Genomic DNA, 26,574 nt, shown 5'->3' with positions numbered 1-26,574 from the left:
AGAGAGAGAGACCCCAGAGCTAGACAAAGGCAGAGACAGAAAGACATACAAGGGACAATACAAAACAGGAGGCATATACTTAGGGAAGATGAGAAATGAAATGAAATGAAATGAAATGAAGACTGACATAGATGAATCAGGTATTTTGGGACACACACAGTAGAGAGAACAAGCTTTGAACCCAGATAGTGTGTAGGTTCAAATTCTCCCTCTGACACTAACAGAATTTTGGAAAATTCCTTTACCTTATCATGCCCCAGTTTTCCTATCTATAAAATAGAATTAAGTATAGGACATCCTCATAGTGTCCTTCTTTGAGAATTACATGAGATGTACATATCAATTACTTAGAACAGTGCCCGCTACCCAGTAAGCACTAAAGAGTTTGTTAGTGTATTAGAACAGAGGAAAGAACAAGGAGCATGATGAAAAAAGAGGATACAGAGGATCAGAGACCAGAACTGGTGACAGAAAGTTGGGGCAGAACCATGGCCAGCACCCTGGGGCAGGCGGGTAAAGTCCTTGCCCCTAGGCCAGCGGCCAGCTCTGATGTTTGGAAAACAACCTGAGCGGGAAGCCTGGATGCTCACCATTTCTCAGCTGGGCACATAAAAGCCACCATGGAGGGTGCAACCACCGCTGTTAAAGGTGGACACCAGTCTGGACACCTCACAGGGACAGTGGAAGGCAGGCCCCGCTCCAGCACGAGGCACGGAGGGCCCATTGCTGCTGAGCAGCGAGGGGAGAGGGGCTGAGGGTAAGCCAGTTTCAGGGCCCACCGCGTCTCTCCCGCTGCTGGTGCTCAGAGCCAGTGCTGAGATCGGTCCTTCTGCCAATCTAACCAGAGGCAGGGAGTGAACTCGAGGCATTTTCCTCGGCCTCCATGGCGTCCCTCGCTTCCTGCGGGAGCAGAGATGAGGCCAAGTGGCACAACCGCAGTTGCGGTGGGTCTGTGGGTCTTGGTGACGGTGAGCGCGATGGCGGACCCCGGCGGGGCTGAACCCAGGCGCTGCCTCCTCTCGCACTACCGCTCGCTGGACCCCAGGGCGCTGGCGGCCGTCAAGGCGCTGAGGGACCACTACGTGAGTGATGCCCAGACGTCCAGTCCCGGGGACTCCGGGCCTGACAGGGTCGGGGACGCTGCTCTCTGTCACGAAGGGCCCTGGCATCCCAGCTTGCAGCAGGTGCATCTCGCTTCTCAGGGTTCAGAATTCTGACCATGAGACGTCCCTGGTCACCGACATCACATCGTAAGCACAGAAACTGCCTTCACGGCAGTCACCAAAGGGCGTCCATCCTCCGAGGCAGATTCGGCTAATGCTTGTCAGCGTTCACATGCTCAGCTAGGCCATCGAATTCGTGATCTGTCGCACTGAGCCCCAAAACCGTCCAGAAAGAATTCATGTCCTCTTGGCGTCCCCAGATCCAGGCTTTGGTCTCGACTGGGAGGCTGGCGGGCAGAGTTGGTGGAGACTCGATCCTTCGCCTTTATCATTTACCTCCTGACCCCCCTCCAGCTCCAGCTGGTGCATCCTGGTTCCTCGAGGAAGTCCCTCCGGCCACGCAGGAGGCGTCCCCAAACACGAAGACCTGTGAGTGGAGCGGGCGGTGAATGGGTAGACACCATGGGATGGGGACGGGGATGGCGGGGGGGAGTGTGAGGTGGAGCCAGGCAGGGAGTCACTGATCTTTTGCTGAAAGGTGGAGAGGGGTTCCTCGTGAGGAAATTCCTGTCTCAGCCCTGCTCCGTCTCCTTCCCGGGTACCAGCACTCGTCTGGGTGCCACGAAGCAGGTGTTATCTTCAACCTCCTGCGTCTGCGTTCCTCGGGGATCCGTGGTTCTGCAGGCCTGTGGCTGCGCGTGCAGCTCTTTGTTGTCCTTTGGTCGAGGCGGGGCTGCAGCCAGTGGGCGCTGAAGCTCAGGGGCCTCTGCCGCCGCTGGATGGACCTTGATGGCCTGTGCTGGGTGCCCGAGGTGCAGGTATTTTTCCAGAAACCAGAACGTGTCTCCTGGAAGCAGGGACGTTTCTAGGGAATGCATTGCTCTACAGTGGTTCTCAAAGTGTGCGCCCCATTGTATTCCAGAGAAATATGTGCCTATTGGGGGCCAAAAAACCAACAGGGTTTTTGGAGTTTAGATTTTTGGGGGACAGAGGTGTGGGGAATTGGCTGTAAGCTGACAGTCTGCCCAATCCCCACCTCACTTGCCTGATTAGGTTGCAAAAGGCTGTTAAGCTGTGGTGCTGGATTGTTTACACTACCCCCATGTTCCCTGGAAAGATTGGAGGCAAGTTTCTTCTATCCTTTGTTTGGCATAAAGCTAAGATTTGCTAAAGGCCTCACTTTGCCCTATAAATAAAGCAAGATGTGGTTTTTGGGCGTGCTTTGTTCTTGCCAGCAGCAGTTACGGGGCCCTCCCTATCCTGTATTTTCTTAATTCCACGTATTTTCTTAATTCCTCACTGTTCCCACTCAGGAACTGGAATTACTAGGTGCATTGGTTCAAGGCATGTGCCCAGATATAAAAATAAATGTAATTACTCTGTTATACCATTTCATTATGGAAATACCACTCTTTTTGTTAATACATCATTATTATATTTATTATTAACACATTATATTATTTTTAGATAAATACACCCAAATAAAATGGATAAATTTATCAAAAAGAAGCATGATATTGAAGAATATGATTCTGGAAGTGAGCAAAAGTTAAGTGTAAATAAAATAGATCTTGAAGGCTTATGGACAGAATTTAATATACAGCATTTTCTATCACCTAACACTGAACAATATGATTAGATTAGAAACTCATTCATGGAAGCTTCCAGTGATTTTGGTTTAACATAAACAGAAGAAGAAGAACTGGCAGCTATATCCACTGATCGTGGATTGATGATTAAACGTAAGGAATTATCTCTTGAACCTTTTTGGATTTCTATAAAAGAAGAATATGTGGCAATATCTAAAAACAGCTTTGTACATTTTACTACAATTTTCAACATCCTATTTATATGATTTATGATTTTCTAGTCTCAACACAATTAAGAGTAAAAAGAGAGGAATTCTTCAATGTATTGACAAGGACATGAGAGTTTGTCTTTCAAATATATGCCCAAACATTGAAGAAATCTCTAGGACACATCAGGTTCATGTTTCTCATAAACACAAGAATGAAAAAACTTAACACATTTGTGCCAGGACCTGCTGAATTTACTAAATCTTACTAAGAGTGTATCTATATATATAAAAAGATAACTTTTTTGTCCTTTTTTATTTTTAACCCCTCTTTTTTATGAATTCTAAAAGCATAACTCAAAAAATGTTTTTAATGTCAGAATAAATTTAATTTTGTCGTATTTATTTTGTTTAATTACCATAATAGCATGCTTAGACTTTATATTTTTTTCTTTAATATTTGACTTAACTATTATAACATATTTCTCAGAAATTTGTATATAGTGCCCTACAACTATTTGTGGGATTTTAAATGTGCCCCGACTTCAAAAAGTTTGAGAACCACTGCCCTAAGTTCATCTAGGGGCCCCGTCTGGCAAAAAAAGAGACTTGAGTTCTGTGTTGACATAGGTCGCTGACCCTACATAACATGGCCCAGTTTCTACTTCTCTGGTACCAGAAGCCCTGAACCTCGAATCCCATGGCAGGTCCCACACCTGATTTGAGCTCTTCAGTGTACCCTTTGAGACTCTATGAATCTGTGACTCTTGGATCTTCCCACGGAGAGGCCTCACCCCTAAGGGATTTGGCAGTGAACTTTGGATTCTGTTACCTATGTGTCCTATGTATTTGTGAAAACCTTTGTAATTTGCTATTCTGTCTTCTGGTGGTAATTTATAAACATTATTAAATATTCTTGCATTTACATTGGTTGTTCCCCCCGTGAACATTTTGAAGGACACTTTTCAGTTAAAAATGCTGAGCCAGGGAAATCAGGTGACTTGAGTTTGAGTTCTGACCCTGCCACTTAATTATGGTGTAACTGGGCAAATAACTTCTCCCTGAGCCTCAATGACCTCATATATACAATCACATTATTATCTCTCCCTTCCAAATGAATAATGTATATTGCAATAGCATTTATAAAAATTCCAGCTGAGGTCATAGAATGGTCTTGATTAATGGTCTTTATTAAATAACCACACACACACATAAGTATACAAACATTTACACATTTTTATTAGGCCATGTCTGTGGGCTAGTGACCTTTGTTGCTAACTGCATACCTCTTTGTCAAGGCCACATAGCTAGTGAGGGTCAGAGCCAGGTGTGAATCTCAGACCCTTTAGCTCCATAGCCCATGCTCTTAACACCTCACTGAACTTCTTTTCTAAGAAAAACAAGTATGAAGTTTAGGAATTTTGAGATCCTGTGTTCATGTTCAGAATCACTGTTGATATAATGTCTCCTCCCCTGGGTTAAGGCCTCTGCAATTGACAGAAACTGACCCATGCACTAGAAGTTGATTTGGGTAAGTTTCTGTTCTTGGTTTTGAAACGTTTTTGTGTATCAGAGCTCAATTTTTCCATCCGAGATTTCCCTCCAATCTCTCCCTGGAATTACGAATAAGGAAAAAAAGGGGTTGGGTGGGAGTCAAGTGTCGAAAAGCACTTGGCACCTTCTTTCCTAGAAATTCATTGTTTTCCCATCCAGATTAGCTCCCACCACAGAAGCAGCACAGTGCAGTGGTTACTGTCTGGGTGTTAGACAACACTGGCTAAATTCCTCCCTCACCACTTATTTGCTTCATGCAGGTCTCTTAACCTCTCTGAGTCCCTGCGTTTTACTTCCTACTTATTTAGTTAGTTATTATTTAAAAGTACTTTATTTTTTTAAATTTATTGATTGATTTTAGAGAGACAGAAAGAGGTAGGGGGGAGAGAGAGGGAGAGATGCATTTATTTGTTGTTCGGCTTAGTTGTGCAGCCACGGTTGCTTTCCTCCAAGCAACAGAGCTAACCCACCAGGGCTAAGATACTTTATTTTTATAATAAGTCACAACCTTAAGCTTCTATCCCCATCCTGCCCATGTCACTCCATGTTTAAAATGTAGTCAAGTATTGAACGCCCTTGATGTTTACATGGGTTCAATACTACACTGTAGCAAATCCTCCATGTGAGTGAGATATAAAGTGCTGGACACATGTGGGTGTCTTTATCTTTCTTTTGCACTGACTGCTCCCCCTCAGATCTTCACATAGCTCCCTCCCTCATTTCCTTTGAGTCTTTGCTCATATGTGATTTTTTAGGCCAACTCATTCAGTGAAACCCCTACCTATACTCTGCCCTCACCACGCTTAAGATGTTTTTTCATTTTCTGTCACCTGGTATAATGTACACCACGTGCATAACCCCCTTCCCCTACTCTCCTTTACTCCTTTTTAGTAAAAAGCTCTGGAAAGGGTTGTTTCATAAGGTTTTTTAAAATTTTTTTTCAATGCCCTATTCCTGGCACCTTGAGCACTGCCTGACACAAAGTGGGGCTGACTAATACTTGGTGAATGAGTGAAGGCATTCGACACAAACGGAGCTGGTTCCCTTGAAGACCTTAGCCACACCCCAATTTCCTAGCAGAGCCTCCTATTCCTGGGTCCCTCTGTGCCTGGACAATGAAAGATGTTAGTCAGACTCCCCTCCTCCACTCCTTTCTCTCTCAGTACTGCTGGGGAAGGGAGGGAAGAGCTAGTCTCCCCTCTGTCTCTCTCTCTCTCTTTATTTTTTTCAAAGATTTTATTTATTGATTTTAAAGAGAGAAGAGAAAGAAGGGGTGGGGGTTAGGAAGCATCAACTCATAGTAGTTGCTTCTTGTATGTGCCTTGAGCAGGCAAACCTGTAGTTTCAAATTGGCAGCCTCAGTCTTCCAGGTTGTCACTTGATCCACTGTGCCAGGACAGGTCAGGTGAGCTGGTCTTCAATCTCTCTCTTTTTTTAAAATTTTATAATTTTATTTAGACAATTAATTTTAACTGGGTGACATTGATCACTAGACTATATAGAATTAGAGAAAACATCTCCAGATCATTTTGACATTTGATTATGTTGTATAACCATCACCCAAACTCAAATTGTCCTCTATCACCTTTTATTTGGTTTCTTTATGCCCCTCCCCTTCTCCCACCCCTCCCTCTCCTTCCTTCTCCTCCCCCTGGTAACCACTGCACTCTTATCTATGTCCATGAGTCTCAACTGTGTTTCACCAATGTATGGAATCATACAGTTCTGAGTTTTTTCTGATTTATTTATTTCACTCAGTATAATGTTATCAAGGTCCATCCATGTTGTCGTGAATGATCCTATGTCATAATTTCTTATGGTTGAGTAGTATTCCATTGTATACTACTTTGTATACCACATCTTCTTTATCCAGTCTTCTATTGAAGGGCTCTGTGGTTGTTTCCATATCTTGGCCACTGTGAACAGTGCTGCAATGAACATAAGGCTGCATGTGTCTTTACGTAGCAATGTCTCTGAGTTTTTGGGGTATATACCCAGTAGAGGGATTGCTGGGTCATATGGTAGTTTTAGTCTCAATTTTTTGAGGAACCACCATACTTTCTTCCATAGTGGTTGTACTACTTTACGTTTCCACCAGCAGTGAATGAGGGTTCCTTTTTCTCCACAGCCTATCCAATACTTCCTATTTCCTGTCTTGTTGATACAAGTTAATCTAACAGGTATAAGGTGGTATCTCATTGTAGTTTTGATTTGCATTTCTTTAATAGACACTCAGACCAATGGAACAGAATAGAGAGTTCATAAATAAAACCACATATATATGGTCAAATAATCTTTGATAAAGGAGCCAAAAACATACAACGGAGAAAAGAAAGCCTCTTCAATAAATGGTGCTGGGAAAACTGGACAGCCATGTGCAAATGAATGAAACTCGACTACAGTTTGTCTCCTTGTACCAAAATTAATTCAAAATGGACCAAAGACCTAAATATAAGATCTGAAACAATAAATTACATAGAAGATAAGATAGGTACTAAACTCATGGACTTGGGCCATAAAGAACATTTTATGAATTTGACTCCAAAGGCAAGGGAAGTGAAGGCAAAGATAAATGAATGGGACTACATCAGACTTAGAAGCTTTTGCACAGCAAGAGAACTGACAATAAACAAACAGACAGACAGCTAAATAGGAGATGATATTTTCAAACAACAGCTCAGATAAGTACCTAATATCCAAAATATACAAAGAACTCACAAAACTCAATAACAAACAAGTAAACAATCCAATAAAAAAACGGGAAGAAGATATGAACAGACTTCTCCCAAAAAGAAATACAAATGGCCAACAGATATATGAAAAGATGCTTATCTTCACTAGCTATTAGGGAGATGGTCTTTACTCTTAATTCTCAGCCGCTTTGCCCTTCTGACTCTCTACCGCCCCTGGCATCTTCTCCTTTCATCTTTACACCTGCCCTGAATAGCTTTTCTCTTGGAAGGTCTAGGTTCTTTGTGGCAGTTCTCCTCTTATTCCTGAGCTGGGGTATCCTGCAGAAAGGCACGTCCCTTGGTCCTCTCCCCACCAGGACACCATGACCCCTCTTTATGGGGTTGAGGCTGCCTTATCCTGAAATTTCTTTAGGAACTCATCTCCTGTAGGTGAATCTGTGTCAGTTTCTCTTTCACTCCAGCTGCTCACCTGGCTAAGGCCCCGCCCCACACGGGCTTCCCCAGCCTGGGGCATCCCCTGGCAGAAGGCATGTTTTCACTTTTCCTACATCAGCCTGGATTGCCTGTGTGTCCAGGCTAAAAACTGTACCATAAGCTCAGGCAGGAATTATACCACATACAGAGCTGGAATTTCAGAGACACGGACAGAGCAGCAGGCTGAGGCCCAGAAGAGAAGACTGAAGTCAGAGACACCAAACAAGGCTGAGTGAGAGACCCAGGTGACAGCCTGTGAGCAAACATTTGGGTCCCATCTGCTGACAGAGACCAGAGACCACGAAGAAGCTGGATGAGCCTTCACATCATATCCATGACCCTCACCTCCCCACCCCACCCTCAGACCCTGACACTCCCTGTCCCCTCATCTGTCTATCCTTCTGTAACACAGACTTGACTGTGGGTTGCACACTGGTGCTGGTGCTGATGACCATGGTACTGACCAGGACAGGAGCAGTTTCTGTCCCCATGCCCCTCCTGGGTACAAAGGAACTGCCACATGGCCCAGTTCAAGTCGTTGTCCCCACAAGAGATGAAGGTTTTCAAGAGGGCCAAGGATGCCCTGGTGAGTCTCCCACTGGCCCACCTGCTGTGGGCTGACCTCCACGCCTCCCTCAGTGGGTTACCATGTGACATCTGGCTGAAGGTGGACCTGTCCCCTCCCTCCACTGGGCTAACCTCCAGCCTCACACAGCGGGCTCTCTCATGCTCTTGTTGCATTGGGCTGACTCGTGTTGTTCTGCATGGTGCTCCTCTGCCATCCTTTTGGAAGTTCATGCCCCTCCTCCTGTTGCTAGCCATCCTCCCATCCAGCTGTGGTCTGACCTCTAACCCTCCAGCTGTGGGCTGACCTCTGCCCTTGCTCTCCTGGAAGAGTCGCTCTCACTGAAGAACTGGAGCTGCAGCTCCCGCCCATTCCCCAGGACCCGGGACCTGAGTTGGGAGAGTCAGGCCCCGCCCTGACCTCACCTGGCTGCTCCTCTGGCTCCTTCAGTGGCCCCTTCACTTTCTCTTCTCACTTGTCCCTGTCTGTCTGTCCTCCCCCTCAGTCCCGCTGGCCTCTTCCCCTCACCTGCCCACACTGGCTGCGCCCTCTCACCTGTTCCCTGACCTTTCACCTTCACCTGCTCCTTCCTCAGTCCTCCTCACCTGTCCTCCTCGCCTGTTCTCTTTCACATGCAGCCCTTACCTGCCTCTGTCTCCCCTCCTCAGGTGTGGGAGCGCCCTGTGGCCTTCGAGGCTGAGCTGTCCCTGACACTGAAGGTCCTGGGGACCGTGGCTAACTTAACCCCAGGGAACATCCTGGACCAGCCCCTTCACACTCTGCGCCACATCCACACCAAGCTTCAGGCCTGTGTGAGTGCTCTGGGCTCCCAGGTCATGTCTGTGGTCTCTGACCACCATATTGTCCCCTATGTCCCAGGTCCTGCCTCACACACCACCCTCCTCTGCCCACAGGTCCCAGCTCAGTCCACAGCAGGCCCCAGGCCGCAGGGCCACCTCCGCCACTGGCTGCACCGCCTTCACGAGGCCCAGAAAAAGGTGTATGACCTGTGTCATGAGACAACTGGGAGCCCTGATGATGGACAGCCACTGACTGACCTGTCCCTTCCTCTCTACAGGAGTCCCCTGACTGCCTCAAAGCTTCTGTCACATTCAACCCCTTCTGCCTCCTCACTCATGACCTGAAATGTGCCACCAGTGGAGATCCTGAGACCCACCAGTAACCTGTCTCATCATCTTAGATTTTATTTATGCATCTTCCACTTTTCTTAATTTATTGCCACCCAACCCTTATTAATATATTTATCTTTGTGAAATTTAAAACTAAGAGCCAGTAAAATATTTTCTACTTTTTGTATAAATTGTTTAAATAAATTATAATATGCCTGACTTGTGGTGGTGTAGTGGATAAAGTGTTGACCTGGAACACTGAGGTCGCCAGTTCAAAACCCTGGGCTTGCCTGGTCAAGGCACATATGGAAGTTGATGCTTTCTGCTCCCCCTTTCTCTCTTACTCTTTCTTTCTCCTCTCTAAAAATGTATAAAATCTAAAAAAAAAATTTTTTTTCTAAAATAAAAGTTATAAAATAATGATGCTTTTTCTGCTGTGGATCTGTGAGTATGTTTGTGTAGATTAGTTTTCTTTTGCTGTCATAACAAAGTATTTCAAGGTTAACTTTTTTTTTTTTTAATTGAGAGGTAGAGAGATGGAGAGAAAGACTTCCGCATGCGCCCTAACCAGGATCCACCTGGCAACCCCATCTGGGATTGATGCTCAAATCAACTGAGCTATCCTCAGCACCCAATGCTCGAACCAGTTGAGCCACTAGCTGCGAGAGGGAAAAAGAGAGAGAAAAGAAAGTGGAAGGGGAAGAGAAGCAGATGGTTACTTCTCATGTGTACCCAGACTGGCGATCAAACCCAGGATGTCTGCAGGCCGGGCTGAGGCTCTATCCACTGAGCTCATCTGCCAGGGAAAAACTTAGAATCTTAAAACAATGCAGGTTTGTTATCTCACTGTTTTATATGTCAGAGCTTCGGATGGGTTCAGCCACTTTCTCTGCTATGGGCCTCACAGGGCTGAAATCCATGTGTGGCTGGTGGGATTCTTATGGTGAAGCCACGGGAACAGTCTACCTTCAAGCTCAGTTGAGCTGTTGGCAGAATTCCATTCCTTGCACCCCTAACACTGGCGTTCCTGTTTCCTGCTGGCAGCGAGGGTCCATTCTTAGTTCTTGCCAGCCTCTCTCTGGTCCTTGCACATGGACCCCACATCTCAGAGCCAGCAGCAGTGTGTCCAATCCTTCTCTTGCCTGGAATCCTTTTGACTTCTCCTTCTGCTACATTTCTGTTCTCCTTCCAGCTGGAGGAAGTTCTCTGCTTTAGGGGACTCATGTGTTTAGATTGGGCCCCTGGGATAACCCAGGACAATCTCTCTAGTTTAACATCCGTTAATCTTTGTTACATAGGCAAAGTCCCTTTGCCATGTCACATAAAGTATTCACAGGTTCCGGGGATTGGATTGGGCACTTTGGGGCCATTATTGATCCCACCACAGTATGTGTATGATTGTGTATGTGCGTGGTCGTTGTGAGGGTGTGTGAGTGGATCACTTATGCATTCTGTTATAGGTAAAATAACATGAAATGAACATGCCTTAGTAACAACATTTATCATTTTCTTTTCTTTTTTCTTTTTTTTTGTATTTTTCTGAAGCTGGAAACGGGGAGAGACAGTCAGTCAGACTCCCGCATGCGCCCGACCGGGATCCACCCGGCACACCCACCAGGGGCGACGCTCTGCCCACCAGGGGGCGATGCTCTGCCCCTCCGGGGCGTCGCTCTGCCACGACCGCTCAGAGCCACTCTAGCGCCTGGGGCAGAGGCCAAGGAGCCATCCCCAGCTCCCGGGCCATCTTTGCTCCAATGGAGCCTTGGCTGCGGGAGGGGAAGAAAGAGACAGAGAGGAAGGAGGGGGGGTGTGAAGAAGCAAATGGGTGCTTCTCCTATGTGCCCTGGCCAGGAATCGAACCCGGGTCCCCCAGACGCCAGGCCGACGCTCTACCGCTGAGCCAACCGGCCAGGGCCAACATTTATCATTTTCATGATGAGTAACCTAGACAGCAGGGTTTATTGAAAGCTGTTTTGTTTAGCCTAACCAGGCAGTGGCTCAGTGGATAGAGCATTGACCTGGGATGCTGAGGACCCATGTTTGAAACCTGTAGGTTGCTGGCTTGAGCGCAGGCTCACCAGTTTCAGCATGGGGTCTGGCCTTGAGTGTGGGATCATACACATGACTCCGTAGTCGCTGACTTAAGCCCAAAGGTCGCTGGCTTGAATCCTGCTGGCTTGAACCCAAGGTCGCTGGCTTGAGCTAGGGGTCACTGGCTCAGCTGGATCCCCCAGGTCAAAGCACATATGAGAAAGCAATCAATGAACAACTAAAGTGCTGCAACTATGAGTGATGCTTCTCATCTCTCTCCCTTCCTGTCTGTCCTCTCTTTGTCTCTCTCGCAAAATAAATAAATAAAAATAATGAAGAAAAAAGAAGAAAAATCTGAGTTGTTTAATATGGTTCACAGGCCACATGTAGCTGGGCACTTGAAACGTAGCAGCTGTGCTCTAAGTATAAAACATACCCTGGAATTTAAATATTTTTATTTAAAAATCTTTTTCAGATGGTGCCTGCCAGATTTCTCTACTGTAATATTACTATTTTATCTTTGTAATTAATATATGGAGAGACTTTGAGACTGCTAATATTTGATACTTCCCAAACTTTCATCCATTCATTTTAGCATCCATTGATGGTATTTGCCTGACTGTTAATATTATATCACTATCAAATAATTTTATCTTTTTTTTTTTACATTTTTTCATTGGCATTCTACTCTTTTTTCCTCCATTCTTATATTCTTTGTGTTAGTTAACAATCTTTATGGAAAAGTGTTATAATTCTTAGTGTTTAAACAAACAACATATGTCATGGTTTCTGCAGGCTGGGAATCTGAGCGTGGGTCCTCTGACTGTGCCTCTCAGGGTGCTATCCAGCACTTGCCATGACTGAAAAGGTCTTAAGGCTCAATTGAGGGTAAATCTGCTCTCAAGCTCACTCATGTGGTTGTTGGCTGAATCCAATCCATTGTGGGCTGCAAATTCCCAATGATAGCAGTTGAGGGGAAAAGAGAGCAAAGCCTGGTTTTCAACCCCTGACCACTGGGATTAGAGACTTCAGCAGATCTTTCACTCAGGCCAGACCTGTTCTTGTTCATAGTTATTTCCAAGGGCCAAAATATTTCCAGGAAATGCTGTCTTATTCTTCTTGCTTCAGGGCTTTACACAGTTGGTCACTAGTACTTGTCCTCTGGTGCCAACTGTCTCTTTCTACTCTAGAGCAGAACCCATGACTGTGCTCACACCATGATGCTACATCCAAAAAGATACTGGAACTCAGGCTAGCAGTAGACAGAGAAAGGCAGCAGGCATGCATTCAAGATGCTGAGGCTGTCTTCTATAAACCAACCTCTCTGCTCATTTCTAAAAGTAATATAACATATATAATTTGGTTCTCTTTTCATGAAGTATTTCTCTCTTTCTCTCTCTCTCTCTCTCTCTCTCTCTCTCTCTCTCTCTTTTAAGTGAGAGGAAGGGAGATACTGAGATAGACTCCAGCATGTGCCCTGACCAGGATCCACCTGGCAACCCTGTCTGGGGTTGATGCTTGAATCAGCCAAGCTATCTTCAGCACCTAACGCTCGAACCAATCAAGCCACTGGTTGCAAGAGGGTAAGAGAAAGAAAAGGAAGAGTAAGAGGGGAAGAGAAGCAGATGGTTGTGTCTCATGTGTGCCCCGACTGGGGCTCGAACCCAGGATGTCCGCATGCTGGGTGGACGCTCTATCTACTGAGCAAACTGGCCAAGACTTCATAGTATTTCTGTTTATCTCATTTGATGATTCTGGCAAAGAAGAGAGAGTAGGTGCTAGAGGATGCAGATGAACTGGACTAGCTGATGACAGAAAAGACTGAGTCAGTGCAGTATGACCACAAGCAACCACACAATAACAATGACCACTGTCTGTGGCCTGGAGTTCCCAGGGGCCTGGCTACACACACTGACACCGCCTGAAAAGGTGCTAAGCATAAATCCAGGAGGCGTCAACCATGGCATTCTACTCTTAGGAAGACTTTGTTCCCCTTCCTCATTTATGTATTTACCAATTGATTTATAACAGCATGGACTGCAGCATTCTTATTTTATTCAATGGATTATAATTCTTTGTTATAATTTCTGTTGATGCTCAAATTGTCCCAGATTAAGCCAATGAGAACCCTTTCAAGAAGGCTCCTATGCTGCCCTACTTGCTTGGCTCAGTGGTAGAGCGTCCGCCTGGCGTGTGAAGTCCCAGTGCACACAGGAGAAGCACCCATCTGCTTCTCCACCCTTCTCCCCTCTCCTTTCTCTCTATCTCTCTCTTCCCCTCCTGCAGTCAAGGCTCCGTTGGAGCAAAGTTGGCCCCGGCGTTGAGGATGGATCCATGGCCTTCGCCTCAGGTGCTACAATGGCTCCGGTTGCAATGGAGCAATGCCTCAGATGGGCAGAGCAGCGCCCCCTAGTGAGCATGCCGGGTGGATCCTGGTCAGGCACATGCTGGAGTCTGACTGTCTGCCTCCCCACTTCTCACTTCAGAAAAATACAAAAAAAAAAAAAAAAAAATGGCTCCTATGTCTTATGCCCTTCTGATGTGTCCCCATCATTCTTTGAGCACCTCCTTGCTTTTTGAATAAGTGGTTCCAGGCTCATTTGTGCTTTCCCTGCCTCAACTCTGTAACCAGCCATTTCTGCAAGAACCTCTGGTTCCTTTCAGTGGAGAACAGTATTAAGAAACCAAGATCTGAGTGCTAGGTGGGCTGATTGCTAGGGATATTCTTGCTTCTATACCTTCTTAACAGACAAAGCTAGAAAGCAGATGGATGGAGGTATAATATTTTTATTTACTGTAAAAAGTAAAACATCAATAATTTTATGTTGAATATATACTAAAATAATAATATTTTTATATATTAGGTCAAATAAAGTTTATGTCAAAATAGTTTCAGATATAGTTTTTAACTTGTTAAATGTGGCTACTAGAAGATTTAAAATTACATATGTAACTCACATAATATTTGAATTTAAACAATACTGGTTTTGAGATCATGATGTCATAGTGGATCCAGGCTCTCTATGTCTGGATGATCTTCCAACCTCAGTGTGTTAGTACGGTCTCCCCTCATGATTATAATATGGCTGCCACAGCTCCAGCCATCACATAATCATATAATCATCCACAAAGCAGGAGTGGTAGAGACTCCAGTGTTAGCTGTCTCTATATTTATTCTCCTTCCCTTCTTAATCACTGAATTGTAAGTGAATTCAAGAGTGTTCTACTAAAAACAACATTTCCCTACCATCCTTGCACCTATGGCACCAAGTTCTGGTCAATGCACATGAATGAAAGTGATCTGAGCCCCTTACAAGTCATAACTTTAAAGGACATGGCAACATCATTTTTGCTGAATGACAGCAGTAAGAGTAGCCAGCTTACTTTGCCTTCATTTTTCTAGGCTATTTTTAGTGGCTATAGAATCTTGTGTTGACAGCTTTCTTTTTTCTTTCAGTACATTGAGTATTCAAGGGTAATTTTTATATAGACTTAGGTCCTCTCTGTCTGAGGCTCCCTCTATGTTGGGCTTTCTGCTCTCAATTTCCAAATGACTGTTTTTGTGCCTGAATTCAAGCTGCCCCTTGCCACATGGATGGAGGTCTGTCCCCAGAGGGAAAACCATATAAACTGTGTGTGTGTGTGTGTGTGTGTGTGTGAGAGAGAGAGAGAGAGAGAGAGAGAGAGAGAGAGAGAGAGAAAGGCACAGACAGGAAAGGGGAGAAAGATGAGAAGCATCAATTCTTCATTGTGGCTCCTTAGCTGTTCATTGATTGCTGTTGGAGGAAAGCCAAAGCACCGAGTGACTTTCTGTTCCCATCCTGAGGAAGTGAAGGTTGAGACTAAGCATACGTGACTGAAAGCAGTCGCATCCAGGGAAGGCCCAAGGATGTGGGTGCTTGGCCCGGCTGGAGCTTTCTGCAGGTCAGGAATCAGACAGCAGATGGTGTGGTGTTATGTCTCAGAAAGGGCAAGAGAAATCTAATCAGTTTTGCAAAACTAAATAATAAAATTGTACACTGTATTTTGCTTGTTAGTTTCTTATGCATGATGTCATGTTTCTGCTTAATAAATTGGATAGCTGATCTCTCCAAGGCACCTCAATCCAGGAGAGATTGGAGTCCTCCACTTGTATTGTTGTTGGCTCATTCTTTTCGGCTCCTCTTCATGAGACCCTGAACAATAACAATAGATTGAGTTCTTATATGTTCCTTGACTGGGGGGCTACAGCAGAGCAAGTGACCCCTTGCTCAAGCCAGCAACCCCGCACTCAAGCTGGTGAGCCTGAACTCAAGCCAGATGAGCCCGCACTCAAGCTAGATAAGCCCGTGCTCAAGCCAGCGATCTCTGGGTTTTGAACCTGGGTTGTCTGTGTCCAAGTCTGACACTCTATCCACTAAACCACTGCCTGATCAGGCTAAACTTAGTCTTAAACCATGTGTTCTGTTCTTGAAATGGTTGAATCCCCTCCAGTTTCTGCCTGCTTCTAATTGCTCTCCAGTGCCTTCAAATAGTTGGGTTTGCAAAAATTGTTTGCCCAGAGTTGATAATTGTTATACATGGAGAGGTTAGCCAGCACCCTCTCACCTGTCCCTGTCTGACCTTTCACCCTTTCCAGTTCAACCTCAGGTGAGTGAGTCACTCTAGGGGTCTCTCCTGGGCTTGCAGTCAGTGTCAGCTGGGACTTGATTAATCTGAAGGCTTGAGCAGGCTAGAAGTCAGTGATGGCTCACTCACATGGCTGGCTGTCGGCAGGCAGCCCTGCTGGGGGTGTTGACCTGAGCACCTGTAAGTGGTTTCTCCATGTAACTTGGACTTTTTACAGCACTGCAGTCCTTGAGTAGTTAAATTTCTTACATGGGGCTGGCTGTCCTCAGAGCAGTGTTTAAAGGACAGGAACTGAAAGCTAGTTAAGAGGTAAACTCAGAAATAACACTGTATTCTATTGGTCCAAGTAGTCTTGGTCCGGCCCAGATTCAAAGGGACAGTGACAGTAAACTTACCTTTGATGGTGGAGTGGTAGTGTCACACTGCAGCAGAGCACATGATGAAGGTATTGCTGTTATCATCACTGAGAGAAACAATTTGGCTACAGCCATCACAGCTACTTCCCTCCACATAATACTCAATATTCTGAGTGTGCATAATGCTGCTTGAGCAAGTGACCCCTTGCTCAAATGTGTCTGCCGGGGTCCAATGTTGCAGCTACTCAGAAGAATGCCAAACCCTGACACTTCTGGAGGCTTTGCCTAACTTCAGTAATGGGGGACAGGGTTTCAATGGGTGTCATTCTCAGTGGGCCTGAATCTTCTGCTACAGCATCATTACTCCCTCCCTGCCCAGGAGAACTGTCAACATGCAGAAGAATGGTCAACTCTCTCAACACATGCGCACAAGCAGCACACCCACACCCACACACCCTGGAAGCTGCTCTTCCTGTGGCAGTGAAGTTCTACCTCATCTTTTGAGCTTGCTTATCTGCCTCCCTCCTTCCATGGTCAACCCAAGTCCTGCGGAGGAGCCAAAAAGTCCCCCAGACCCGACCGATGGAGGAGGTGCAGGACCGACACGAGCTCCGCACTGGCGGGATGGAGGCCAAGGAACCCGCGTGCCCCCAGGAGCCGCCCCTGCCGCCTCCACCTCCATCGCCGCCTTCCCCGCCGTCGCCCGCGGCCCCCGAGAGCCCCGCGCTGTCCTCGCAGGAGCAGCCGTCCGAGGCCCGCGCGCGGCAGCTGCTGCTGGAGGAGTGGGGCACGCCGAGCAGGGGGAGCCTGGAGCTGCCGCCGGGACTGACCTGGAAGCTGCTCTTCCTGCGGCGGCCGCTCTACCGCAACCTGCTGCGCTCGCCCAACCCCGAGGGTGCGGACGCGGCTCGGCCTCGGCCGGGCGGGAGCTGGAGCGGCCGGCTGCCACCGGCTCTATCTTCCCCTCCAGTTGCTTCCCGTCTGTCTCGTCTTCTTGCCCTCTGTTTATGTGTCTCTCTATCTCTGTTTCTCTTTCTGTCGTTTGTGCCTCTCTCTGTCTCCTTGAGGCTCTCTGCCCCCATCTTGCAGCTGTGACTCTCTCTCTCTTTCTGTGTCATGTGTTTCTCCGTCTTTCCGAGTCTCTTTGTCAACCTGGGTCACCTTTCTTGCTCTCTTCCTTCCTTCCTCCCTTTATATTCTTAAAAAATAAACAAAAAAAACCCCAAAAAATGTTTATTGATTGATTGAATGTTTTAGAGAGAGAGGAAGAGGAGGAAAAAGAGAGAAAAACGTCGATTTGTTCCACTTATTTATGTATTTGTGTAGATTCTTGTCTGTGTGTGTCCTGACCAAGGATCCAACAAGCAACTTTGGCAAATTGGGAAAACGTTCTAACCAACTCAGCTACTCGGCCAGGACCCTCCTCCTATTTTCTAAGTCTCTTTTTCTTGGTGCATCTCTGTCCCTCTGTCTCACGAGAATGAGCATCGTCCCTCTCCCCCGGGACATTCTCAGGGCTCTCCCTGGGCCCTGACTCACTCATCCCTGCCAAGCTGGTCTGGCCTGATGGGTGGTGCAAGCTTCCTGCCCTTCCAGAGGAGCCCTGGGGGCAGGGGTGGGCAGAGTGTGGAGAGGGACAGCTTCAGCAGGCCTGAGGCTCTATCACCTGCCCCTTTCAGGCATCAACATTTATGAGCCAGCACCCCCTACAGGTCCCACGCAGCAGCCCCTGGAGACTCTGGGTGAGTGCCTGGTGGCTGGGCTCCAGGGCAGGGAGTGGTCCTGGCGACCAGGCACTTCTGACCTGTTTTGCTCCTCCACCTGGCAGGCAACTTCCATGGCTGGTACATTAGAACTGAGAAGCTGCAGCACAACCGCAGGTGAGTGGCCAGGACACGGTGGTCTGTGTTTGAGTCCCTCTTCCAGCCTTCCTTGCTGTGGGACCTGGAGAAAATGACTTTGCCTCTCTGGGCCTCAGTTTCTTGCTCTGTAAACACAGAGTTAGTCACCAGAGAGGATGCCCGTAAAGCACAGAGCACAGGCTCTGGTCAAGTCTGGCTTACACATAGTAAGTGTTCAACGAATGGCCGCTGTCATTGTTCCTCTTCTGAGTCTCTTTCCTCGGGAAGCAGAGAGTCCCAGGCCTCTGTCTGTGTGAAACTGAGCCCTGCTTCTGGACGGCGGGTGCGATGGTGTAACTCGGGGCTCAGTCACAGACGCCCAGGGTTGGGATTGCGGCTCTGCCACTTCTCTGCTGCTTGACCTTGGGGAAGTCAATTCCCTTTTTTAGCTTCAGTTTCCCCATCTGCAACCAAGGGTTCAGAAAGCATCATCCTCCGAGGGGTTGGTGGGAACTGAGACTGTAAGATGCTGAGTGAGTGCTCAGCGCCCATACGTGAGCACCCTCAGTACGAGGATGCTGTGATCAGTGTCCTGCTCCCTGGGATCAGGCTGACCTGGGAAATGTCCAAGAATGCAGCAGGTCCCAGAGCCCGCCTCCCCTGTGCCCTATCTCCCAGCTGGATGGTGAAGCATCAGTGTGTGGACCTGCTGGCTGAGGGCCTGTGGGAGGAGCTGCTTGATGATGAGCAGCCAGACATCACGGTCATGGACTGGTAGGTGCCTCTGCTCCGTCAGGTTACACACAGGGGCTCCGCAAAGCGCAAGCCTCGCCCCATCCTCCTCTTTGCTCTGAGCCCCCCACCAGGCCCCCCTGCCCCTCGGGACCCACCCCTGCCCACCTCTCTGGCCCTATCTCTCTGACACTTTGAGTTTTTGAAATGTGTCCGTCCCGAGGCTGTCCCTTCCTCCTTTGATGCTTGTCTTTTTCAAGACAAAGTCCTCCTTATCCTTCAGGGCTCAGCTCCACATGGCTCCACCAGGAAGCCTTCCTTGACCAGCCCCAGCTGGGCCAGATACATTATGCTCAAGTGTCCCAGACCTCCCCCATCCCGGCCCTGACCATTCCTGGTTGTCGCTGTGCTGCCGTGTGAAAGGTCTCTTCCTCCACTGGACTGTGACTCCCATGAGGGCAGGGTGTGGGGCTGTCTGGGTCACTGCTGTGTTGCCAGCACCACCCAGCCCAGGTGCACAGAGTGGGTGCTGGTGAGTGTGTGTTTAATGGTGACTGGGGCCAGAGCTCGGGGTTGGGACGTTGGAGCTGCAGTGGCAGCTGAAGGCCTGGACCCCACCCCCAGGTATGAGGACAGCAGGCTGGACGTGTGTGTCTATGAGCTGCATGTCTGGCTGCTGGCAGCTGACCGCCACACCGTCATTGCGCAGCACCATGTGGCCCCCCGGACCTCTGCGAGGGGCCCTCCTGGCCGATGGATCCAGGTGAGACTGCCTACCGCTGCTGCCACCTCTGACATGTCCTAAGGCCTCACAGAGGGAGGAGAGGAGAACAGGGTTCATGGGTCCGCATTAAGGACTTCTCTCTGACCCCGGTGCTGCCACAGGTGTCCCATGTATTCCGGCAGTATGGTCCTGGTGTGCGCTTTGTGCATTTCCTGCACAAGACGAAGAACCGGACGGAACCTGGTGGGCTGCGGCAAACAAGGGTGACCGACTCCTCCGTGTCTGTGCAGTTCAGGGAGTGACTGGCTGGCTCCAGGCCTGTTCTGGCCCCTTGTCTCTTCCCCCTTGACACCTCCCACACCCTTAGCACCTCCCGGACCCCTTAGCACTTCTGTGACTTCAGCACCTCCTTGGCCCTTAGCTGTCCCTAACCCTTAGCCCCTCATTGACCCTTTAGCACTGCCATGTTCTCTTAGTACCTCCCTGATGCTCAGAACCACCCTGATCCCTTAATACCTTCAGGACTCCTCAGCTTCTCTCTGACCACTTACCACCTCCTAGGCCCCTTGATCCTGCCTGGCCCTTGGCTTCTCATTTGACATCTTCACCCACCCTTAAGTGGCTGACTCTTTGGTATTTCCCCTGAATGCTCCGGGCTCCTTGAGGGCAGAGGCCACTTATTTCTGAGTCTTTTTGTGTCCCTAATCAAAGTCAGTATCTATGTGTGTGTCCCCATCCGCAGCATTGTCACAGGTGTATGGGCTGATCCCGGCATGACCTCCCTGCTGTCTCCCCACCCCACCCCCACCCTGTGTGGACTCGGGTCCCAAGCACAAGCGATGGCAGACAGGACTTCATAAAGACTGTATTGCAGGGAAAGCAGGGCGGTTGCGGTGTCAGGCAGGGAGCTCTCTGTTTGGGACTTGAGGTCTTCAGCAGACCCCGGGGACAAGACCAGGTGAGGGCTCAGCACTCTGGAGCTGCTGCTGAGGGATCTCTAGGGCATCAGTAGCACCTGCAACAGAATAAAAAATAAAAAATGATCATCAGGGAGTGCCAGGGGCTCAGAGGTTCTGGAGTGGGGGTTCTAGAAACTTGAGCTGAGGTGGGGGCGAGGTGGGGGCTGGGCTGGCCTCCAGTTTAAGGAGCTAGGTGTCCTGGCTGGGAGTGTGGGGCTCAGGCCTCTTGGAGCTCTTGGGGGTAGTGGGGTAAGTGAGGTGGTTTTGGAAGGTGCAATGGCCTGATTTAGGTTCCCAGAGTCTGTGAGTTTGGACATGTGAGAGTGCAGGGTGGGCTATGGGCCTCCAAATTGGGTCTGGGGCCTACCAGGAGCCCTGGACTGGTTTCTGGGGTGAGGGCTGTCCTAGAGGGTCTAGGTGGGTAGGGAGCATAAGGGCTAGGTAAGGGGTTCCCAGAATTGACCTCGGGTCTTGAGATCTGGGTCAGATTTAGAGTCTGGGAGACCCAGGAGGCTCTGGGATCTGATGATTTGGGGAGGGGAGACCTGCTTTGGGTCTGGGGCATCCAAGATGGGGGGTTGATGGCTCTCCATCCCCAAGCTAGGCTGACGACCCCTGAGTTAGTGGCCCTTCCTGGACAGAGCAGCTATGGTGGGTAGGCAGGTGGGGGATTCAGGAAGGTTGGAGGGGGTGCTCCCAGCATGGAGGGAGGGTTCTGTCAGCTACTGAGTCTGGGAATCCCAGAACTGGGTCTGAGAGATCCAAGGGCCATGGCTTAAGGGACGGGGTGCCCGTGAGAAGGGGGACCTTCAGGACTGGATCTAGGGACTCCCAATTTGGGTCAGGGCCCAGGTGTCCAGGAAAGCACTGAAGCCGAGGCCAGGACTAGGGCTGGGACCTGGCTGTTGGGTTCAGAGCTCTGGACGGATGTGCGCACTGGGGAGAGTGGGGCGCGGGCAGGAGCGCACCTGCAGTAGATGGACGAGATGGCGTTGGACCAGTGGCCGAGGACGCCCCTGCGGTACTCTTCAAGGCGGGGGTAGGCGCCGGCTGTGAACTTGTGAGACTTGCCAGCCTTGCCGTGGCGGGACCACACTGTAAGTTCGCAGCGCGGGGCCACCACAAGTGAGGAGATGATGTTCGTCCAGCCAGAAGGCAGGAAAGGCAGGTCGGTGCCTGGCTCTATGGACAGCTCGGCACCTCCACAGCAGTTTTCATAGTAGGGGTCGCTCTTGTCGTAGACCTTGGCGCATGTTCGTGTCCCATCAGGGTTCTTGAGGTCAGCAGCAGTCGGGCAGGCACCTTGGACACCAGGGACAGCCAGCAGGGCCAGGGCCAGCAACAGTGGGCAGAGCGGGGACATGGTGACGCTGAGGAGGTACACCCCTCAGCGCTTTTATGCTCCTGACCCGTGGGAAAGGAGAAGCTGTGAGATTAGGACTCGGGGAGGAAAGGGGAGGATGCCTCCTCCCCAGGAGTGGGGAGACCTTCTTAACCCGGGTTGCAAACTCAAAACTGAGAAATACAAAATAAACATATTTGTATGGAACGTAACAGCTTCAGATTTTATGTGCAAAAGACATTATAAAAGAAGTCAATAAACAGGACTGCGGACCAGTCACTTCCAACACAGAAGGTAACGGGGTTAATGAGTATATAGGTAGGAGGAGCTCTTAAAAATTGACAAGGAATGGAACAACCCCCACCCCTTCAACATGAGGAGAAGCTGAGGGAAGGGAAAGGGAAGAAAGGCTGGGTTTTCAGGCTGGGCAGGTCCCAAGACCTTGGGAAAGTAGAAGCTGGAGATAAGGAGGGGGAGGCCCTGGATGGGAAAGGGGACAGGAGGAGAGATAGGGAGGAGCTCCCTCCCCTCAGCAGTGGGAGAGCTTCCTAACCAAGATCAGAAACTAGAACCTATGAAATAGACATAGACCTATTTGTGTGACACTTAAAGAGCATGGCAAGGCAACGTGCAAAGGCTTGGGGAAAATAGCTATAGAAGAGAAGAGTACTTACAAATTGACGAGAAGATATCAAACACCTCCCCTCAACCACAAGAAGGAAGAGCCTAGGATGGGAGAGACGGAGGGGAGGGTCTGACCACCCACCAGCACTGCCTAGGAGCTAGAAGATTTTCCACGAGGTTGGAAATCATGATCTATCAAATAAATAGGATCTATTGCAATATATAAACTTCTAAAACTTTTGTATAGCAAAAAACAAATAAAAACCTAATCTGGAAGGAAATAGACCATTCTTGTAACATACAACAAGTGCTGAACAATCAGCAAGCAGAAATGACATAAACCAAAGAAAATATTAGGGAGCAGGACAGGAAGAGGAGGGATCCTGAGATCTCATGGTGGGACAGGGCCCCAGGCATCTGCAAGCCTGGCCAAGGACCTTCAGCGGCTCTTGGGCATTCCTGGTCTCCTGCCAGACAAGAACGGGGCCAAGAGTGGGTAAGCCTGCCTGACCTGTGGTGGTGCAGTGGATAAAGTGTCAAACTGGAATGCTGAGGTCGTCAGTTTGAAACCCTGGGTTTGCCCAGTCAAGGCACATATGACAAGCAACTATTATGAATTGATGCTTCCAGCTCCTGCCACCCGCCATTTCCTTTCTCTAAAATCAATAAATAACATCTCAAAGAACCTCAACAACAAAAAAGAGTGCATAAACTGTTTAAACAAAAATATGTAGTTCAAGTCTCTTGTTCTATGGGTGAGTACAAGTCTGGTCCTCAGTATCCTCATCTGTAAAATGGGGATTATTTCTTCTTACACTCTCGGATTGTTCTGAAAAGCGTGAGAGTAGAAAGTTCAAGTGTTGAAGGAACAGACTGGCCCCCAAATCCCAGCTCCTCCGTGAGCTTCTCACAGGCTTCCACCTCCAGGCCCGCTGGAGACAATGGTGGGGCCCACCTCAGAGCACTGGTGTAAGGAGTAAGTGGGTCAGTCCACCGAACAGCACTCACGGTAGGGCCCTCACTAAGTGCCATAGGAGCAGGTGCCATCGTTACTACTATGAGAGCCCTTAGCATGAGCCCGGCACACAGTAAGGGCGCCATAAATGTAAACCAGCACAACACAGCACAGCAGTGATTTGCTATTATCCACGGTCACTCAGCTCACCCGACTCCCCGCTCGGCCCCTCAGAGGCTATCTGCCACTTTGCCAGGGTAATGCGCTGAGCCAGAGCCCAAGGCTGGAAACACAAAAGTGGGTTCAGATTTTCACTCTGTCATCTTACTGAGTGACCTTGCCTGCTGTGCGACCTTGGGCAAGTAAACTCACCCCTCTGAAGTCCAGTTTCCTTCTATCTTCAATGGGATAATAGAAATAGAATATGAAAATATAAAGCTCACTTTATATTATTTTATAGATTATATAATAAAATAATGTACATAGTTGTTATTTATAAATGTAATATAAGTACTTAACATATACAATTGAATAAGACAACAGCAAACATATAAATATATAAAGCACAAAGTATAGCATCAAGCACATGATAGGCACTCAATAAATAGATACTATTGTGACTATTCTTATAAAGATTCTGAGGCCCCAGACCTTGCTCTGGTCCCGCCCCAAACGAGACCTGGATCCTTCTCCCTCCTTTTCTTCCACAACCCCATGAAATCTAATCTCCAGCTGCTAACTTCCCAGGGGACCTCTTTGACCTCAAGGACACAGAACCCCCACCTTCCGGGCTCTGCCAGGGCCCAGACTCAGGGATGGACACAGGGTAAGTGTAGCACGCTTGGACGCAGTCTCCCAGAGCTCCGCCTGCCAGGAGGGCCATGAGCTTCAGACACAGAAGGCAACATGGGGTAGCAGGGAGACCAGAATAGGGAGGCCGATCCAGGGACAAGAACACAGAACCCATTGGGCCAAAGCACACAGCCGGCACTAAAGAGAACCCACAGAGGTCACAGCACCCCTAGTCCAGGGACACACACATGGGCAGGGGGAGGGACTCTCCTTCACACGGTCAGCCACTGATCGTCACGGAACCTCACTGGTGACTATATGCATTGAGTGTAGACACATGCTTGATACACAGTCCCAGAGAAACACCGTCCCAGACATGCCTCCCCAACAAACACCCAGTCACCATCCCCAACAAGCCCCAGCCCCACCCCACACATCCTACTGTTATAAGGTAGTTAAATCCATAAATCTGTGGGTGTTTGTAGAGGTACGTAGTCCAAATTAGTTTTTGAAAAGTTTTATTAAAGGAAGAAATGTATTAAATATGCCGGCCGCATATGGCTGACATAGGGCAACAGACCCAAATTGTGCAACCCCCAAAACAGTTCAGGAGCTGTTTATACTCCTAATTATACATGGGAGGGGAGAAAACCGGACATCCCGGCATAAGTTTATACCTTTTGTTTAGAGATACATACATTAATTACATGCTTTCAGGAGGGGAGGGGTGGTTTCCATGGGAACAAATGCCTGCAAATGATCCATCAGCCTAAGAAAAGATTTAATTCTTTTCTCCCTACACCTGGCTAGCCACTGACCCTGTCCCCATAGGTATGGGGGAAGGTCAGGGAATCCAAGTCTCCTTCCTCTTTCTTCATTTACAACACAATGCCATCTTGGTCTTATGCTAATCACACAAGCATAGAAATCACACTTACAAAATCTTTCTGCATGACTAGCCCAAACTAATAAAATGTTCTTTAAACTTCCTAAAATATTAATATTAATTCTGTAGCTTTTGGCACCTTACAACACTACCTTACACCCCACACATCTCAAACTCGAAAACACACCGACATGTTTTCATGACATGCCTACGTGACAACATACACCACATCTTCTTCCAGAAACAATTTCCTCACTGTTCATTAACACAAACCGGACAAGTAGCAGAAAATAAATAACTCTTTATTACACATTTTTTTCTTCCTATGGAAGAATGCCTGCCCTTGAGGAGCCATGAGCCCTTGAGAAAGTCAGACGGTGAATCAATCATTTGAGCACAATATAAGAAGAGTTACAGCAGAGGTGTTGCCTGGGTCTCTGGGAACGCAGTGGGAAGAGTAGCATGGTTTTTGTTTTTGTCTTTTTTTGTTTGTTTGGTTTTTGCTTTTTTATCCACTGATATATTTTGACTTGTATAATAAGAAAAATTCCCCTTTTCAGATGGTACAGTCTTGATTTGGTATTTTTCACTATATCATAAAAAAAGGAGCTTGGTATACCTGTGAAATTGCCTCTAGAAGAGAAAATTGGTACCAGAAATGCTGGATCCCGGGTTCAAATCCAGAAAGTAGTAGTCTCAATCAGGGTAGTACCTGAACATAAACATTAGAGGTGCCACACTAGTTAAATGAAAATGTTGTCTGTTGAATAAAAACAGGACAGTATTCAGATCAGTACGTATTTAAGTTTATGCTGGTTCATCAGAACTCATTAATAGCACTTCTGTGTGATGTCACCTAATGGGATTATTTTTTAAGGGCTAATGTGACTCTCCAGAGCAGCCATAGCTGGGTGGTTTAGAAACAGTGTCCTCACAGTGTGGTTCCTGAACCAGCACACCAGCATCCCCTGGGAGTTCCTTAGAAATGCAGATTCTCAGCCCCACCCTCGTCCCACTGAGTCTGTGTAAAGCCAGTGGCCAGGGCCACCATCACAGCCGCCCGGCCCATGCAGGTTCGCATTGGATTTGGACAGTCGGTAAAGAAACAACAGAGCCAAAAACTGATGGGCCATCATCTTTAATCCTAGCTTGCACCCGGCGGGCAAGTAAAAACACATACTGGGCTCCAAAACCCACTGACATTCAGTGCTCACAAAGCTACTGACTTATCCGAGTTTCCTAGAATCAAAGGTTTCTAGCTCACCAGACTTATTCACCTCTGTTCCCCATCTCCTTCCTTCTCCCTGCACAAACTCTGCACAAACTGGCTGCTCACTTAGCACTCCACCA

General features: G+C 48.0%; 3 protein-coding genes across 3 annotated transcripts; 2 read left to right on the top strand and 1 right to left on the bottom strand.

The window, feature by feature from the left end:
* The first annotated feature begins 977 nt into the window (after positions 1-977).
* Positions 978-9,427, top strand: LOC136313137 (interferon lambda-3-like). Its single transcript, XM_066243294.1, is given in 10 exon segments — positions 978-1,130; positions 1,518-1,592; positions 1,769-2,003; positions 7,667-7,732; positions 8,092-8,186; positions 8,188-8,269; positions 8,575-8,651; positions 8,913-9,056; positions 9,159-9,242; positions 9,323-9,427. Coding segments are annotated over 10 exon segments (1,116 nt in total).
* A 4,827-nt stretch (positions 9,428-14,254) lies between these two features.
* On the top strand, positions 14,255-20,377 carry LOC136313084 (F-box only protein 50-like). The gene is made up of 6 exons (XM_066243203.1): positions 14,255-17,264; positions 18,049-18,111; positions 18,198-18,249; positions 18,889-18,984; positions 19,567-19,705; positions 19,828-20,377. The coding sequence occupies exons 1-6, from the start codon at positions 16,952-16,954 to the stop codon at positions 19,966-19,968; spliced, it is 804 nt and encodes a 267-aa protein (XP_066099300.1). The 5' UTR covers positions 14,255-16,951; the 3' UTR covers positions 19,969-20,377.
* Positions 20,378-20,515: 138 nt separating this feature from the next.
* On the bottom strand, positions 20,516-22,011 carry SYCN (syncollin). The gene is made up of 2 exons (XM_066243204.1): positions 21,594-22,011; positions 20,516-20,681 (listed from the first exon to the last, which is right to left on the bottom strand). The coding sequence occupies exons 1-2, from the start codon at positions 21,986-21,988 to the stop codon at positions 20,672-20,674; spliced, it is 405 nt and encodes a 134-aa protein (XP_066099301.1). The 5' UTR covers positions 21,989-22,011; the 3' UTR covers positions 20,516-20,671.
* Between the last annotated feature and the right edge of the window lie 4,563 nt (positions 22,012-26,574).

This window comes from Saccopteryx bilineata, chromosome 9 (genome assembly GCF_036850765.1).
Source record: "Saccopteryx bilineata isolate mSacBil1 chromosome 9, mSacBil1_pri_phased_curated, whole genome shotgun sequence".
Taxonomy (NCBI): domain Eukaryota; kingdom Metazoa; phylum Chordata; class Mammalia; order Chiroptera; family Emballonuridae; genus Saccopteryx; species Saccopteryx bilineata.
This window is presented reverse-complemented; position numbering and strand designations above follow the sequence as displayed.